The sequence below is a fragment of the Microtus pennsylvanicus genome, chromosome 1 (genome assembly GCF_037038515.1).
Source record: "Microtus pennsylvanicus isolate mMicPen1 chromosome 1, mMicPen1.hap1, whole genome shotgun sequence".
Lineage (NCBI taxonomy): Eukaryota > Metazoa > Chordata > Mammalia > Rodentia > Cricetidae > Microtus > Microtus pennsylvanicus.
In genome coordinates this window covers 92,754,527-92,767,247 of record NC_134579.1, presented here as the reverse complement: position 1 = coordinate 92,767,247, position 12,721 = coordinate 92,754,527, and the positions used below count along the sequence as shown (strand labels likewise).

The following is a 12,721-nucleotide window of genomic DNA, read 5'->3' as shown; positions in this document are numbered from 1 at the left end:
GCATCATTTTTCTTTTTATTGCTATTTAAATAAAAAGTTACTCTTTATTGTATTTTCATGTTTTACGTTTAAAAACCAATATGATAGGGCTTATGATTCATGCCAGTAACCCCAGCACTCATGAGGCTGAAGCAGGAACGTTTTAATGAGTTCCCTATGCTATAGTCCCTGGGTTATGTAGTGAGTTCCATTCCAATCTAGGCTACAGAATGAGACCTGATCCCACCAGCCTCCAAAAACAACGCAAAACAAAAATCCCTAATATGATGTATTATGCCCCCCCCCCCCCGCCCAGATTTCCTTGGTCTCCTACACTCTATGACTTAGGACCTGAGAATGTTGCTTCTCCTTTTCTCACACTCAAAACCCCATTGGGAAGCAGAGACCAGAGCAAAACCTTGCTAAGGGGCCATTTTGAAAGTTCCAGAATATGTACAGGTCCCAGGCCTCACTTGTGTGCCTGAAGATGAGTTGAGGGTTTGTGGTGGGTTCCTTCCCAGCTCCTGCCCATTATGAAGTTCTCCTCAGAGAGCCACACAGGTGTCCTTTGCATTAAGTCTGAAAACTACTGGCCCTGGGCGCATGCCTGTAATCCTAGCACTTGGGAGGTGGAGGCAGAAGGATCCTGAGTTCCAGGTTTTCTGCAACTTTGTGAGACTCTGCCTCAAAGAACAAAACAAATAAAAATTCTAAAACAAATTTACAGTGAAGAGCATGGCTGCTTGTAGTGAACTACCGTCGCCTGCAAAGGCCTGCCATTTATATATGCCTTCTCTCCAGGGCAGCTCAGATGCTTTCTCTTCTTTCCTAGGGATGATTTTAATATCAAAGTTCTTCAGGCTTTTGTTGAGCTTCATGAGTTTGCTGATCTCAACCTTGTCCAGGCCTTAAGGTGAGTGGTTGCCTTATGGCATGTATAGACAGATGGGAAGGCTGGGGTGGCAGTAGTCACTCAGAGTGACTCTGATGGACCCCCACCCAGTCCCCAGTAGCTGTAGTTCCAACAGATCAGCCTCTGTGCTGGGTGGCACTCGGCAGCCCTGGGTGGAAACCAGACTTGTTTGGGGATGGACTGCATGCTTGCCTTGCTGTAGCCACTGTTTTCTGCACCTTCTCGGGTTTTTTGCTGTCCTTCATTCTGGGGTCCCTGCATTTGCTGTTCCCTTACTTATTCCTGGGGGAAGGGACTTAAGGAAGGTTCTGTCTTGGCTCAGGGTTTGAAGGTGCAGTCTGTCATGGTGGGGAAGGTGTAGCGGCTAAGGTGTAAGTGTAGATGATAAAAGATGTTGACAGGTTTGTAGAAAAGAAGGTGAGGTGATGATAGGTAGGTAGGTAGGTAGGTGGATAGATGATTGATAGATAGATGATTGATAGACGATAGATAGATAGATGGATGATAGATAGGTAGATAGATGATAGATAGACAGACAGACGCTAGATAGGTAGATAGATGATAGATAGATAGACAGACGCTAGATAGGTAGATAGATGACAGATAGATGATAGGTAGATGATAGGGAGGTAGGTAGATAGATGATAGATAGGTAGATAGATAGATGATAGGTAGATAGATGATAGATGATAGGTAGATAGATGATAGATGATAGATAGATAGATAGATAGATAGATAGATAGATAGATAGATAGATAGATAGAGAGAGCAAGCTCTCCATAGGGCTTTATGAGGAGAGTTCCAGGCTTTTAAGTAGAAGCAGCACCATGTATAGCATGTAGGGGCCTAAAAGGAAAGAGACAGATCCTTCCATCCTAAGAAGGGGAGTAGTTTCTTGCTCTTACAGGTTTTGTGGAGATGGGAGGTAGGAGAGAAAGTTGTGGTTCAAGGGATGATGCCACCCACATTCAGGATGGGTCTTCCTCATTTAACCCTTTCTGGAAATAATGTCAGAGGTAGACCCACAGGTTTATTTCCATGGTGACTCTATATCAGGTCAAGTTGACAGTGGAAGTTAACCATCCCAGCTTGTAAGTGTGCATGCTTCCTGTGCTATGCTTTTGACAGCCTCAGTGTCTCCCTGTCCTGTTGTCACTAGGGTTAGCCTCAGGCCCCAGGCATATGGGTGTGCCAAGGAGGATGTAGATGGAACCATCAGATGTCCTTCTGTGGTCTCTGTCTGAGGAAAGCCACTGCCACTATAGACAGTACTGTGAGTGAAGGGGATAGCCTCAATGTCAGTGCGGGTCTGGGTTCCTACTCATGCTGGGTTGGCATCTTGTCTTCTGTGATGGCATGACATTTGGACTGGGTCTTTACCCTGGGGTGTAGGCAGAAGTGTAACAAGGACTGACCTTGTGGATTCACCCAGCCTGGTGTCACCCAAAGCTCAGCATACATGGCTGGCCTTGTCTGGTCGTGTCTTCATGCCTTCTCCTCCTGCCTCTGGAGGTGTTTACACAACCTTCCTTCAGCTGCAGACTGGAATGTTGGCAGCCTTTGGTTGTGGCCCTTGGGACCCTGCTCAGCCCTCAGCCTGGGCTGAAAAGCTTGTGTCAGAAAAGCCCTACAGGAGTCTCACAGACCTGTTTAGCTGATTTTAGGTTCACTTTTGGAGAACTGTATGGGCAGAGAAAGGCTCAGAGCTAATGAACCTGAGGGCTAGTCCATGGCATAGCCATCACCACTGTGGTTCTGCTCTTCTCTCTGTCTGCCTTAGAGTCAGAGGGCAGAGCCTAGCTGACCTCTCCACCAGACCAATGAGAGTGAGTGGCTGCTGCCTAACTTGGGTTTGCTCCAGTGGATTCTGTCTTGGTTGTGCCTGACCTGTGGCATTATCTCCTCTCTGTCCTTGGGCCTAATCAGGGATGCAAGTGGGACATGCTCAGAACGGTGCAGAGTCTGCCGTGGGTGCGGGGAAGATGACGGGCATTGCTGATGCCTGTTCCGGTGCTTCTTGATAGAAGCTTGTTGCTGTAGGAATAAAGTGTGAGGCTGGGTAAGAGGTCCTCAGACTTGTGGGCAGGATGGTCATGGTGGGGTCAGAACTGAGGAACTTGCTCTTATGGGGCAAGGACAGCATGTCTGTGGCCCTTTGCTGACCATGTGGGGCAGAGTCGGAAAGTGGCTCTGGAGGATGTCTTGAAAGTGGGAATAGAGCATCTGTGTGTGATGCTTTGAGCGAGTGCCTGATTGTGGCAGGAATCCCCTGGGAGTGGGGGCAGTGGTAAGGAGGAGGGAGTGGTGGACAGGCCTAGAGGAAACAGTCCTTCTTAAAGGACTTGCATAGGCGTGGGAGCCCAGAGAAAGAGCAGGTCCTCCCTTGTATCACTGTGTTAGCCATGTCTTAAGGTGGCCTCTAGGTCTGACATATTCAGCCATTGCTGTAAGGCTGGTTATGAACCTCACAGGCCAGGGTGGCTCTGGAAAGCAGGATAGCCATAACCTTTCTGTTGGTACTTAAGGCACGCAGGTGGAGAATGCTGGTTGGGTGCCTTGTAGCCTGAGAAAGCGAAGCGAGGAGTTGAAGATGCAGGGCAGGAGCTATGGTGTCACATAGGGCAACCAGGGGAGACCTTAGTGGGAGAGGAACTTCTGAGGACAGGAGCATCTATGTGCTTGGGCCTGCTCCTTTGAGGCAGGGGTGACACAGCAGCAGGCTGTGGCTGTGGCCTGGCAGGTGTGGGTGGGCGCTGGTTGCTGACTGCTGACTCTGACCCTGTCCCCACCTTGCTTTGGTAGGAGTCCTGAGAGGAGAGGATCCATTATCCTGCCAATACTTTAGCAGCCACAGGCATAGTGGACCCTGGGGATCACCTGGAATGTCCATGTAGGAGGTGGTGCCATGGGGGCGGGGCAGAGCATGCTGGGATCCTGTTGAGGTTTGAGGCATCTGTAGCAGATCTTGAAGAAGAGTTTGTAGTTACACAAAAGGAGCAGCCAGCAGTCTTCAGTTGTTGAATAAGAGGAAACCAGCTGACCTCATGGTAGTTCTGGGCACTCAGACTGAGCAGGCCGTGCTCTTGCCGGGTGATCAGGAACTGCTTGGGGGTCTGGCCATATCTATCCTCCCAAGGTCACTCGGTGAAGCATCCTCTGTCTTTACAGGCAGTTTCTATGGAGTTTCAGACTTCCTGGAGAGGCACAGAAGATTGACCGCATGATGGAGGCCTTCGCATCACGATACTGCCTGTGCAACCCTGGGGTCTTCCAGTCCACAGGTCAGCAGCCTGCGCATCCCTGCATCGAGATGCCCCCACCCATAGCTTCCATTAACCCCCCACTGCCTCTGTAGAGAAGCACCCCTCAGTGGGCACGCCGTTCTGCCAGGGAAGCAGCATTGGCAGCACTTCCTAGGGCACCACTCTCCCTGTAGAAATGCAAGCTGAGTTTCAGGCCTCCCCACCTTGTGTCTTGTTGCAGACACATGCTATGTGCTGTCCTTCGCCATCATCATGCTCAACACCAGCCTGCACAACCACAACGTGCGAGACAAGCCTACTGCCGAGCGCTTCATCACCATGAACCGCGGCATCAACGAGGGTGGGGATCTTCCTGAGGAGCTGCTGAGGGTGAGTCTGCAGGCAGCTTCCCGGTTGTGTCTGCCCCGGTTTCATTTCTGTCGCTATGATAAAATACCCTGAAAAATGCAACTGCAGTGGAAAGAGCTTATTTACCTTACAAAGTCTAGACCACAGTCCTTCATGTGGGGAAGTCAAGGCAGGAACTGGGAGCGCCCGGTCACTCTGTTTTTATGTCTCCAAACCCAGGGATCAACCACCCACTATTGGGCTAGGCTTCCTTCCTCACAGGTCAGCCTGATCTAGACAGTCCCTCACTGAGATTTCCTTCTCAGGTGGTTCTAGACTGTGCGTGCTGACAATTAAGACTAACCATCGTCGTCTCCTGCCCTGTCATGTGGGATTTTCCTACTCGTGTGTATGGGGGGAGGGCAGGGTTGAGGTCAGTGTTTGGTTTCTCCATCAATCATTTCTCTGCCTTATTTTTTACTTATTACTATTTTTATTGTGTGTACGTGCATGATGTGTGTGGGGTGGTGGCATGCGGTGGTCAGAGAACAACTTTGTAGAGTTGCTTCTCTCCTTTCACATGTGCCTGAGCTCAGCTGATGGAACTTCAGTTGCCAGGCTTGTGTGCCCAAGTGCCTTGGCCTGCTGAGCCATCTCATCTCCAGATGGTTGTTTTTGTTTGTTTTTGTTTTTCGGTGACGGGGGTTTCTCACTGGCCAATAAGTACCAAGGACCTCCTGTCTCTGTCGTCTTAGAGAAGATAATAAGCACAAACTACCAAAGCTCAATTCCTATGTTTAGATAGGAACTGCACATCCAAAACTGGGTCTCCATGCCTGCAGGCACGCATTTCATCAACTGAGCCGTCTCCCAACCGCTGAAGTTACTATTAAATTCTCTTAATCCAATAAAAATCAGTAATGCTAGCTTGGTGGTTTCAAAGGCACTTTCCAAGTGTCTTCGTAACCGCCTGGTCTCTCAGGCTGTGTGGGACTCTGTGCGGGAGGGAGGAAGGATGTTGCTTCTTGGTACAGCCCCTGATTGGCTCTTCTCCTCCTTACAGAACTTATATGAAAGTATCAAGAATGAGCCATTTAAGATCCCAGAAGATGACGGGAATGATTTGACACACACGTTCTTCAACCCAGATCGAGAAGGCTGGCTGCTGAAGCTGGGTGAGCCTGGCAGGGTGGGACCTGCACCCACACCCCTCGGCCCACAGCAGCAGCTCCCGGGGACTTCTTGCCCTGCTCCTTCCTTGGAGCCACAGCCCCCAACTACAAGGCAGAAAGCTTAAAAAGAAAAATGCAGTCAAGCCAGAGACCACTCTGGGCAGCCGCTCACCTAACACTGGTGGCTGTGTCACTGAGTCATGACCTTCCAGAGCGGGCCATGGTTGCAGCACCCACTGCACGACCCATCCCAGAAAGCTACTGAGTTAGTATCCACGTGAATCCAGGTAGTTCTCTGCCTGAGAAGCAAGTGCCTTTACCTCCACAAGCTGTGTGCTCTCGTGCTTTGGCGTGGCTGTGATCCTGACGAGTGGTTTAAATGTACCTTCTTGTTGTTTCCTTCTGCCTGTGGCTCCCACCTTTCTGTTCTGTGATGGGCTGTCCCTGCTTGTCCTGCGCTAGGAGGTAGGTACCCAGTGGCTTCCTCCCCTCCCCAGCGGCTCATTTTCTCCCCCACGTTGGTCTGTGTGAAGCTCCAGTCTGTGGTTGCCATTCATCTGATCCATTTGGCTTTGGACTTGGCTGGGGCAGCACTGTGCAGGTGTAGTGTGTGTGAGACCCATCCATCATGGGCAGGGCCCAGAGCTCCTGGGACCAGAAGCGTGCGCATGGGGAAACTATGGGAACATGCTTGCCCCCATCTTCAGGGCCCTGCAGCAGGGAGGAAGCTGGTAACCAGCCTGTCTTACAGTGCTACCCTGCCCCACTAACCAACAGTGTGGCACCTGTGCAAAGGCTTCCTTATTGGAGACTTAATTGATTCCTGCACTTGGGACAATTGAAATTTTTAGCTTCTTTTGACTCTGAGGGGTTGAAAGAACCGTAGACTGACAGAAAGCCTGTGACGTGTGACGGCGCCCTGTCCAGGTAATATTATTGCTGTGTAATAAGGAAGACCTGCGGGATAGAGTTCTGATGATGGACCAAGGGAGGCTGTGACTCGGAGACATGTGACAGGTCCAGCTGATGGGGCTCCCCTGAGGGTCTGCTGTTTCCCAACTTTGGCCTTGGCCATTGCTCTTAATTTTGCTCTCACTATGTCAGAGTTTAGAAATGAATGTCCCAGTGTTGGCCTTAAAACCAAGTGCAGTAACCTTGAGTGTGGACCCTTGAGTGACTTGGCCACACACACTGTGCCTGTGGATAGAGAAAAGAGGAAGCGTGCGTCCCAGCCACCAGCAATTTCCTGAGGGATGATGGCACCACAGCTTCCTGGCAGTTGGTGTGGCTTCTGCCACTAGGAAGAGCCCAGTCCCTGGATGAAAATGAACAAGTGAAACAAGCTCATGTTGCCCAGCCCATTTTCTGGTTGGACACTTAAGCAGGCCATGAAATAAGTGCAGAGCGCTTAGCTGTGCTGTTGGTCTGTGCCTTGACCCAGCATAGCCAGATGCCGGGACCTGAGGCCCACCTTTGCAGGCGGCGCTGGCACTGTGGGCTCCCGCACACCAGCAGGCTCTAGGGGTGATCTGAGGCCAAAACCATGATTACATGAGGCACTACCTGTAGATGTCACCCTAGCAAGCTGGTGGGCAGAATTGGCTTTCACTGGCCTTTACCAAGTGCCTGGTACCCATGGGCACTTGTGCCCACTGGCTTCCTTCAGTTGTGTGGAGGAGCCCAAACCTAGCATTTGCCACAGCCAGCTGGTACTTCTCCAGAAGTGTCAAGAAGGGGGAAGGCATGCTGGATGCATTCTGCAGTCTTGGTGGGGCTGTGCACACTGTTGGAGTTTGAACTGTTCATGTCAGAAACAGGCTGTGGTTAGGATTGAATTGTCATGCAAGAAAACGTTGATGTGGGCATGCTCGTGTCAGTGTGTTCATGTGTGTACAGCCGTGTGTGTCCGCCTCCACATACTTGAGGACAGCAATGAAAGGGAAACTCTAAAAACATGAAAGCATTTGGGAGCACGGATCTGTGCACAGGGCTGGATAGAAGATTGTAGCACAATCTGCTGTGGCTTCAAGTTTGGGGCATTGCCCCTACTTGGCCCGCATCTGGACTGAATGGGATCCCTGCTGGGCAGCCTAGAGCCAGGCTCCCCTAATCATCCTGACCATGGAAGCAGTGGGGATGTCCAGGGGCCCTCCAGCCTCACAAATACCCATTCTGGGCAGCTGTGACCCCATGCTTGGCTGACCTTTCCCAGGGGGCTTGAGGCTGAGCAGAGCACAGAAGGGCTTGACAGCCACAGTGGCAGCACAGAGGAGGAACAGGCGCTTGGCAGGGGTGCTTCCACAGAGAGACCTGGAGCAGCTCTGCCAAAGGGGAACCTATGCTGGGGAGGGAGAAAAGGGTAAATTTCCAAGTACTCTCCTGGCTATTGCTAGGAAGCACCCATGTAGCTGGGATGTCTACCTGGACCTCTCTGAGGGAAGGAGAGGAAACACACTAGCGGCAACTGCCTGAGTTGCAAGCTTGCTCTCATCTGATTCTGGCACTGCCTTGGCCTGGAAGAGTAAGTGCCTCAGGGAAGCGAGTGTGGCTAGATCTTGGCATGCCTTTCTCTGTTCCTCTTCACTGAAGGTTTTTGGGAGAAGAAAGGCTAAACTGAGTTTCTTCTGGGGTTCTGCATAGGCTGGGGCTTCCCATAAATCCCTAGTTTCCTGTGTGTTATGGCATGAGACAGCCCCTGATTGAGGAAGGTGTAATTTGGGGAACAGGGGTCCTGTGCAACCATCAGGAAAAACGGTGTGAGAAAGAGGTGTGACTCCAGGCAGGAGAAGCCAAAGGGAAGGCTCTTCTGGCCAAGGGTGTGTGGTGTGGAGAGGGGGTTGGGCTGGCCCAGCATCCCACTGTGCTTTGGTGATTCCTCCCTACTTTGCAGACTCCAGGCACTCTGTCAGGGTAAAGCAATCTTCCCTATTCCTTCCTGTATTGGGGTCTCTGTAACTGCCTGGGAAATTTCTTCCTCACTGTGGGTGCCTCCGGTGCCCCCACAGCCTGTCTGCACTTCCCAGCATCTTGCATTGGTCTGCAGATCCTCCCCACCTCCTGGCATGTTTAGAGAAAGCCAAGCCAGTTCCTCTGCATTGCCACTGTTAGCTTTGGGAGCCCCTGGGGCAGGGGGAGGGCATCTCCCCTGAAGCCCCTGGGAGCACTGAATTTGTTACCACAAGCAACTTTTCCTTTTTTTTTTCAAACTTTTTGTCAAAAGCAAAAGCTGTCAGTAGAAATAATTTTGACTGACAGCAACAAATAAGGTAGGAGAGGTTTCCTTTCCATAGTAAAGAGCTTGTATAGATATCTGCGCGCGCGCATGTGTGTGTGTGTGTGTGTGTGTGTGTGTACGTGTACATATGCTCTAGATCTTGTTAAAAGATTAATTCAATCTAATAATTCCCTGGGCCAAGGGTAATTGACTTTGATGGATCCCAGGGCTGCTCAAAGTCCCAGTAATGCGATAACTGCCCTGACGTAACAGGATTAAGCCTGGACAGACCTGGGTGAGCCGGCACTGACTTCATCGTGTTCATTTCATGGGGGAAATTACACCCATCCATTACAACTAACTTTTCCAGGAGGCAAATTTGAAAGCCATGTATGACCTAGGGTGACCCTTGGGTGGCCATGGAGAGAGGGCACCTGTGTGGGCCCTGGGTGGGAGGGTGCATGGGGGTCCCAGCCCTGCACCCAGCCATCCTGGATGGTCAGGCCTCACGGCTTGCCCACTTTCTAACTGGGGTCAATATGGGATGGTTTGAAGAGAAAGCAAGCCCAGTCTTGAGCTTGGCTCCTTTGACAGGGCAGTGATGTGGTTGGGGATTCTGGGCCCCTCTCTGGGCCCTTGGGCTCTGGCTACCTGAGCACCTGCCTCATGGGGCTCTCCTCCTCCTAGGGGGCCGCGTGAAGACCTGGAAGCGGCGCTGGTTCATCCTCACAGATAACTGCCTCTACTACTTTGAGTACACTACGGTGAGTGTGACTGCACAGCCGCTCTCCAGAGGCCGGAGCCAGTCTGTCAGGCCTTGCCTCACACACCTCTCTTCTAGGACAAGGAGCCCAGGGGGATCATCCCGCTGGAGAACCTCAGCATCAGGGAGGTGGAGGACCCTAGGAAACCGGTACGAGATTTCCCTGTGCCTGTCTTTCCTCTCTAGAGCTTTGCAGCCTCCCCTCCCTCCCTGCCCCTGTGATGGGTCTCTTCTCTCTACCAGAACTGCTTTGAGCTGTACAACCCCAGTCATAAAGGGCAGGTCATCAAAGCGTGCAAGACAGAGGCAGATGGCCGTGTGGTGGAGGGGAACCATGTTGTGTACCGGATCTCTGCCCCCAGCCCTGAAGAGAAGGAGGAGTGGATGAAGTCCATCAAGTGAGTAGGACAGCCAGGCCCACGGGGAGCAGGGGTGGGAGCACACATGTGCATGTTAGATCCCTGTACTGTCAGGAAGGCTGCTCCAGACCTGTACCTGCTGCTTGTTTGTGCTGTGGGGTGTGGGGGACTGGGCATCTAAACCTGCAGTCACAACCCACTTATCTTCCTTTCTCCCCAGAGCGAGCATCAGTAGGGACCCATTCTATGACATGTTGGCCACGAGGAAAAGGAGGATTGCCAATAAGAAATAGGTGACGCCAAGACCCAGACTCCACAGCGGATGCACCGGCTACTCACAAGCAGCAGGACAAGGGGGCAGTGTGGTGCCCATGGGTCCTCCAGAGCAGCTAGCCAAGGCCCAAGCCCCCAGAGCCTTGTCCTCTGGGATGTTGGTCAGCTGTGTTTCCTTCCTGCCACTGCCCTGGCGTTGACCCTTGGGGACCCTTGTCCACACAGCACCCGGTGACCCAGCCTCAGGACCTGCACAGCCCACACGGGACTCCTTTTCTGGAGCCAGAGCCTCAGCCCACACCACGCCACACCAACTCTTTTGGGCAGCACTAGCTGTTCTAGAAGTCGCTGTTTTATATCAAAATGGGAAAGGAAAACCTACCACTTTTTTTATTCAGAATTTTTCTCAGATATATAGGATTATAGCTTTTATATGCCTTTTATATTCTGAAAATTATAATGAAAGATGCTTAATTTCTAACAGTAGTATTTTTAGAATGGCAGCTATAAACTTAACTCCTGGACACAAGTATATACTGTGCACTGAACACAGTCTATATATGCAGCCTCCAACCATTTGAGTGGGAGCAGCTGAGGGCCTGATGTGTCAAGTAGGGCACAGGCAGCCAATCTGGGTGACAAGGCCCTGGGGTAACCATGAGGACCAGAATGCTCGGGAGACTCCAGGTGTGGCTAACTGTCACTTCCCTTCACGTGCTTCTCTAAGACAAATCACTAAAATATGGTTATGGCTCAGGATGTTTATCCTGTCAGTGTTGAGGCTTGGCAGATAAGAGTCCTTTCCCTCGAGACAGGCTGTTTACGTGTCTGACCATCACACATGACAGTTCCATGTGCTCCATCTGCGCATGGCCCATGTTGGCTTCGGTACTTTTGTTGCTTGCTGTTTCAAACTTTTGGTTAAGTGCTCACTGACACAGTAACTAGATCCACTATTTTGATGTAGTGTCTAGGCATAAGCAGCCAGAAGTAGCCCACATAGCCTCTGGTAGTGCTAGGTCTCCAACATTTGGCATCCCTTTTAATGAGGGAAAAGCTGAAAATGGCACTTGGAAGCCAGTGGCACACAGAACCCTGTATATACCAGGGTGATTTCAGGGCACTGTGTGCTTGGGCTGAGACTGGGTAAAGTGGTCAGACCTCTTCTGTTGCACTTCTGGGGAGGCCCATTCATAATTTGGGGGACCCTTTTGAGGCTGCATGTGGCTTGTTCGGAAAATGGTCTTTCCTGCCAAGCTGCTTCCCTCGTCTGTCTGTGCAGACACACCTGGAGCTTGCATCCCGACGGTCCTTGGAAACCTTCAACCAAATGCACTCAGACATGACTTTCTGTGAGCTGTCTTGAGGCTCGTTGCCTCAGAGGTAGCTGTCACATAAGATTTTTGTGGGGTGGTGGTGGCGAAGGCTGAAATTCCCTCATGTACCAGATTGCTCACCTTTTGGTTTATTCCCAAGCTTCTAGGTTTTTATTAATACCTCAGATTTGAAACCTTTGAGCTGCCTGGCTGGTGTGTATGTAGCCTGACTTCCAGTCTTCCATGATCCCTACTCCTAAGCCTTTACCACCTCTGAACAGAACCTGCTGCTGGTTGGGCACCTGTGTGTATGGATATGAGTGGGAACTCACATCCCTTCCATCAAGACTCTGGTGAATCTGCCTTCTCATGTCCAACCCAGGTATGGTCCTGGGGATACAGAGCTCTGTTGGATGTTGAGGATGGTGTCTTTAATGCCATAGTCATCTTTGAGGGGACTTTGCCTGATGGCTGTTGGTGCTAAGAATCCTAAGTTACTGGCTCTCAGAGTATCCACGTGGAGTCACCTAACTCAGGTTGTTGTGACAGTGTTAACCCCAAGGGCATCTGGCTACTTCCAAGGCTTGCAGAGGCTCAGTTATACTCATGCCCTTTGTCTGCACTCATGAAGCATTAAGCCCGACTCTGGCCAAAGACCATTTCCTGTCCTGCTGGGCCCTGGCTGTCATTTTCAGGTGTAGGTGGACTGGCCCTGGAGGTGTCGGAACACTTGAGTGACGTGGTCCCACTCTACCCAGGAGCTGTTGAGAAGGAGCAACCTTCTGTGCTTCATGTCACACTGGTTTCCAGAGCTACAGCTATGCTTTGCTGACCAGTTCAGTCTGTTACAGACCAGAAACCACAAGTGATTTTTCTTTTTATCTTAGAAAACATTTCTATTTACAATAAATAGTTACTATGTAAATAATGTACATATCTATTAATTTCTGCAGTGTTTGTTATACAATGTACATACTCCTACAACCTGCATGAAGAAATATCCTATTAATGTTGATATCAGAATTTCTGGCTATTTTATTGCAAAGCAAATAGCTAGTAAATTGGAGGGCTTACAGCTGTCAAGAACTATTGCAAATACTGTGTTCCCAAATAAAAACATGCTAAGACACAACTGCCTCAGA

General features: G+C 50.7%; 1 protein-coding gene across 3 annotated transcripts in view; it reads left to right on the top strand.

Moving 5' to 3' along the window:
- Window positions 1-12,709, top strand: part of Cyth3 (cytohesin 3) — a 107,078-nt gene extending 94,369 nt beyond the window's left edge. For all 3 annotated transcript variants that reach the window (XM_075973659.1, XM_075973675.1, XM_075973667.1), the window contains exons 6-13: window positions 812-892; window positions 4,061-4,173; window positions 4,376-4,524; window positions 5,546-5,657; window positions 9,556-9,632; window positions 9,710-9,781; window positions 9,875-10,029; window positions 10,211-12,709. In XM_075973659.1, the coding sequence (XP_075829774.1) occupies window positions 812-892; window positions 4,061-4,173; window positions 4,376-4,524; window positions 5,546-5,657; window positions 9,556-9,632; window positions 9,710-9,781; window positions 9,875-10,029; window positions 10,211-10,283 (832 nt within the window). In that variant the 3' untranslated portion in view covers window positions 10,284-12,709. The remainder of the gene's footprint in view (window positions 1-811; window positions 893-4,060; window positions 4,174-4,375; window positions 4,525-5,545; window positions 5,658-9,555; window positions 9,633-9,709; window positions 9,782-9,874; window positions 10,030-10,210) is intronic.
- Window positions 12,710-12,721: the final 12 nt, after the last annotated feature.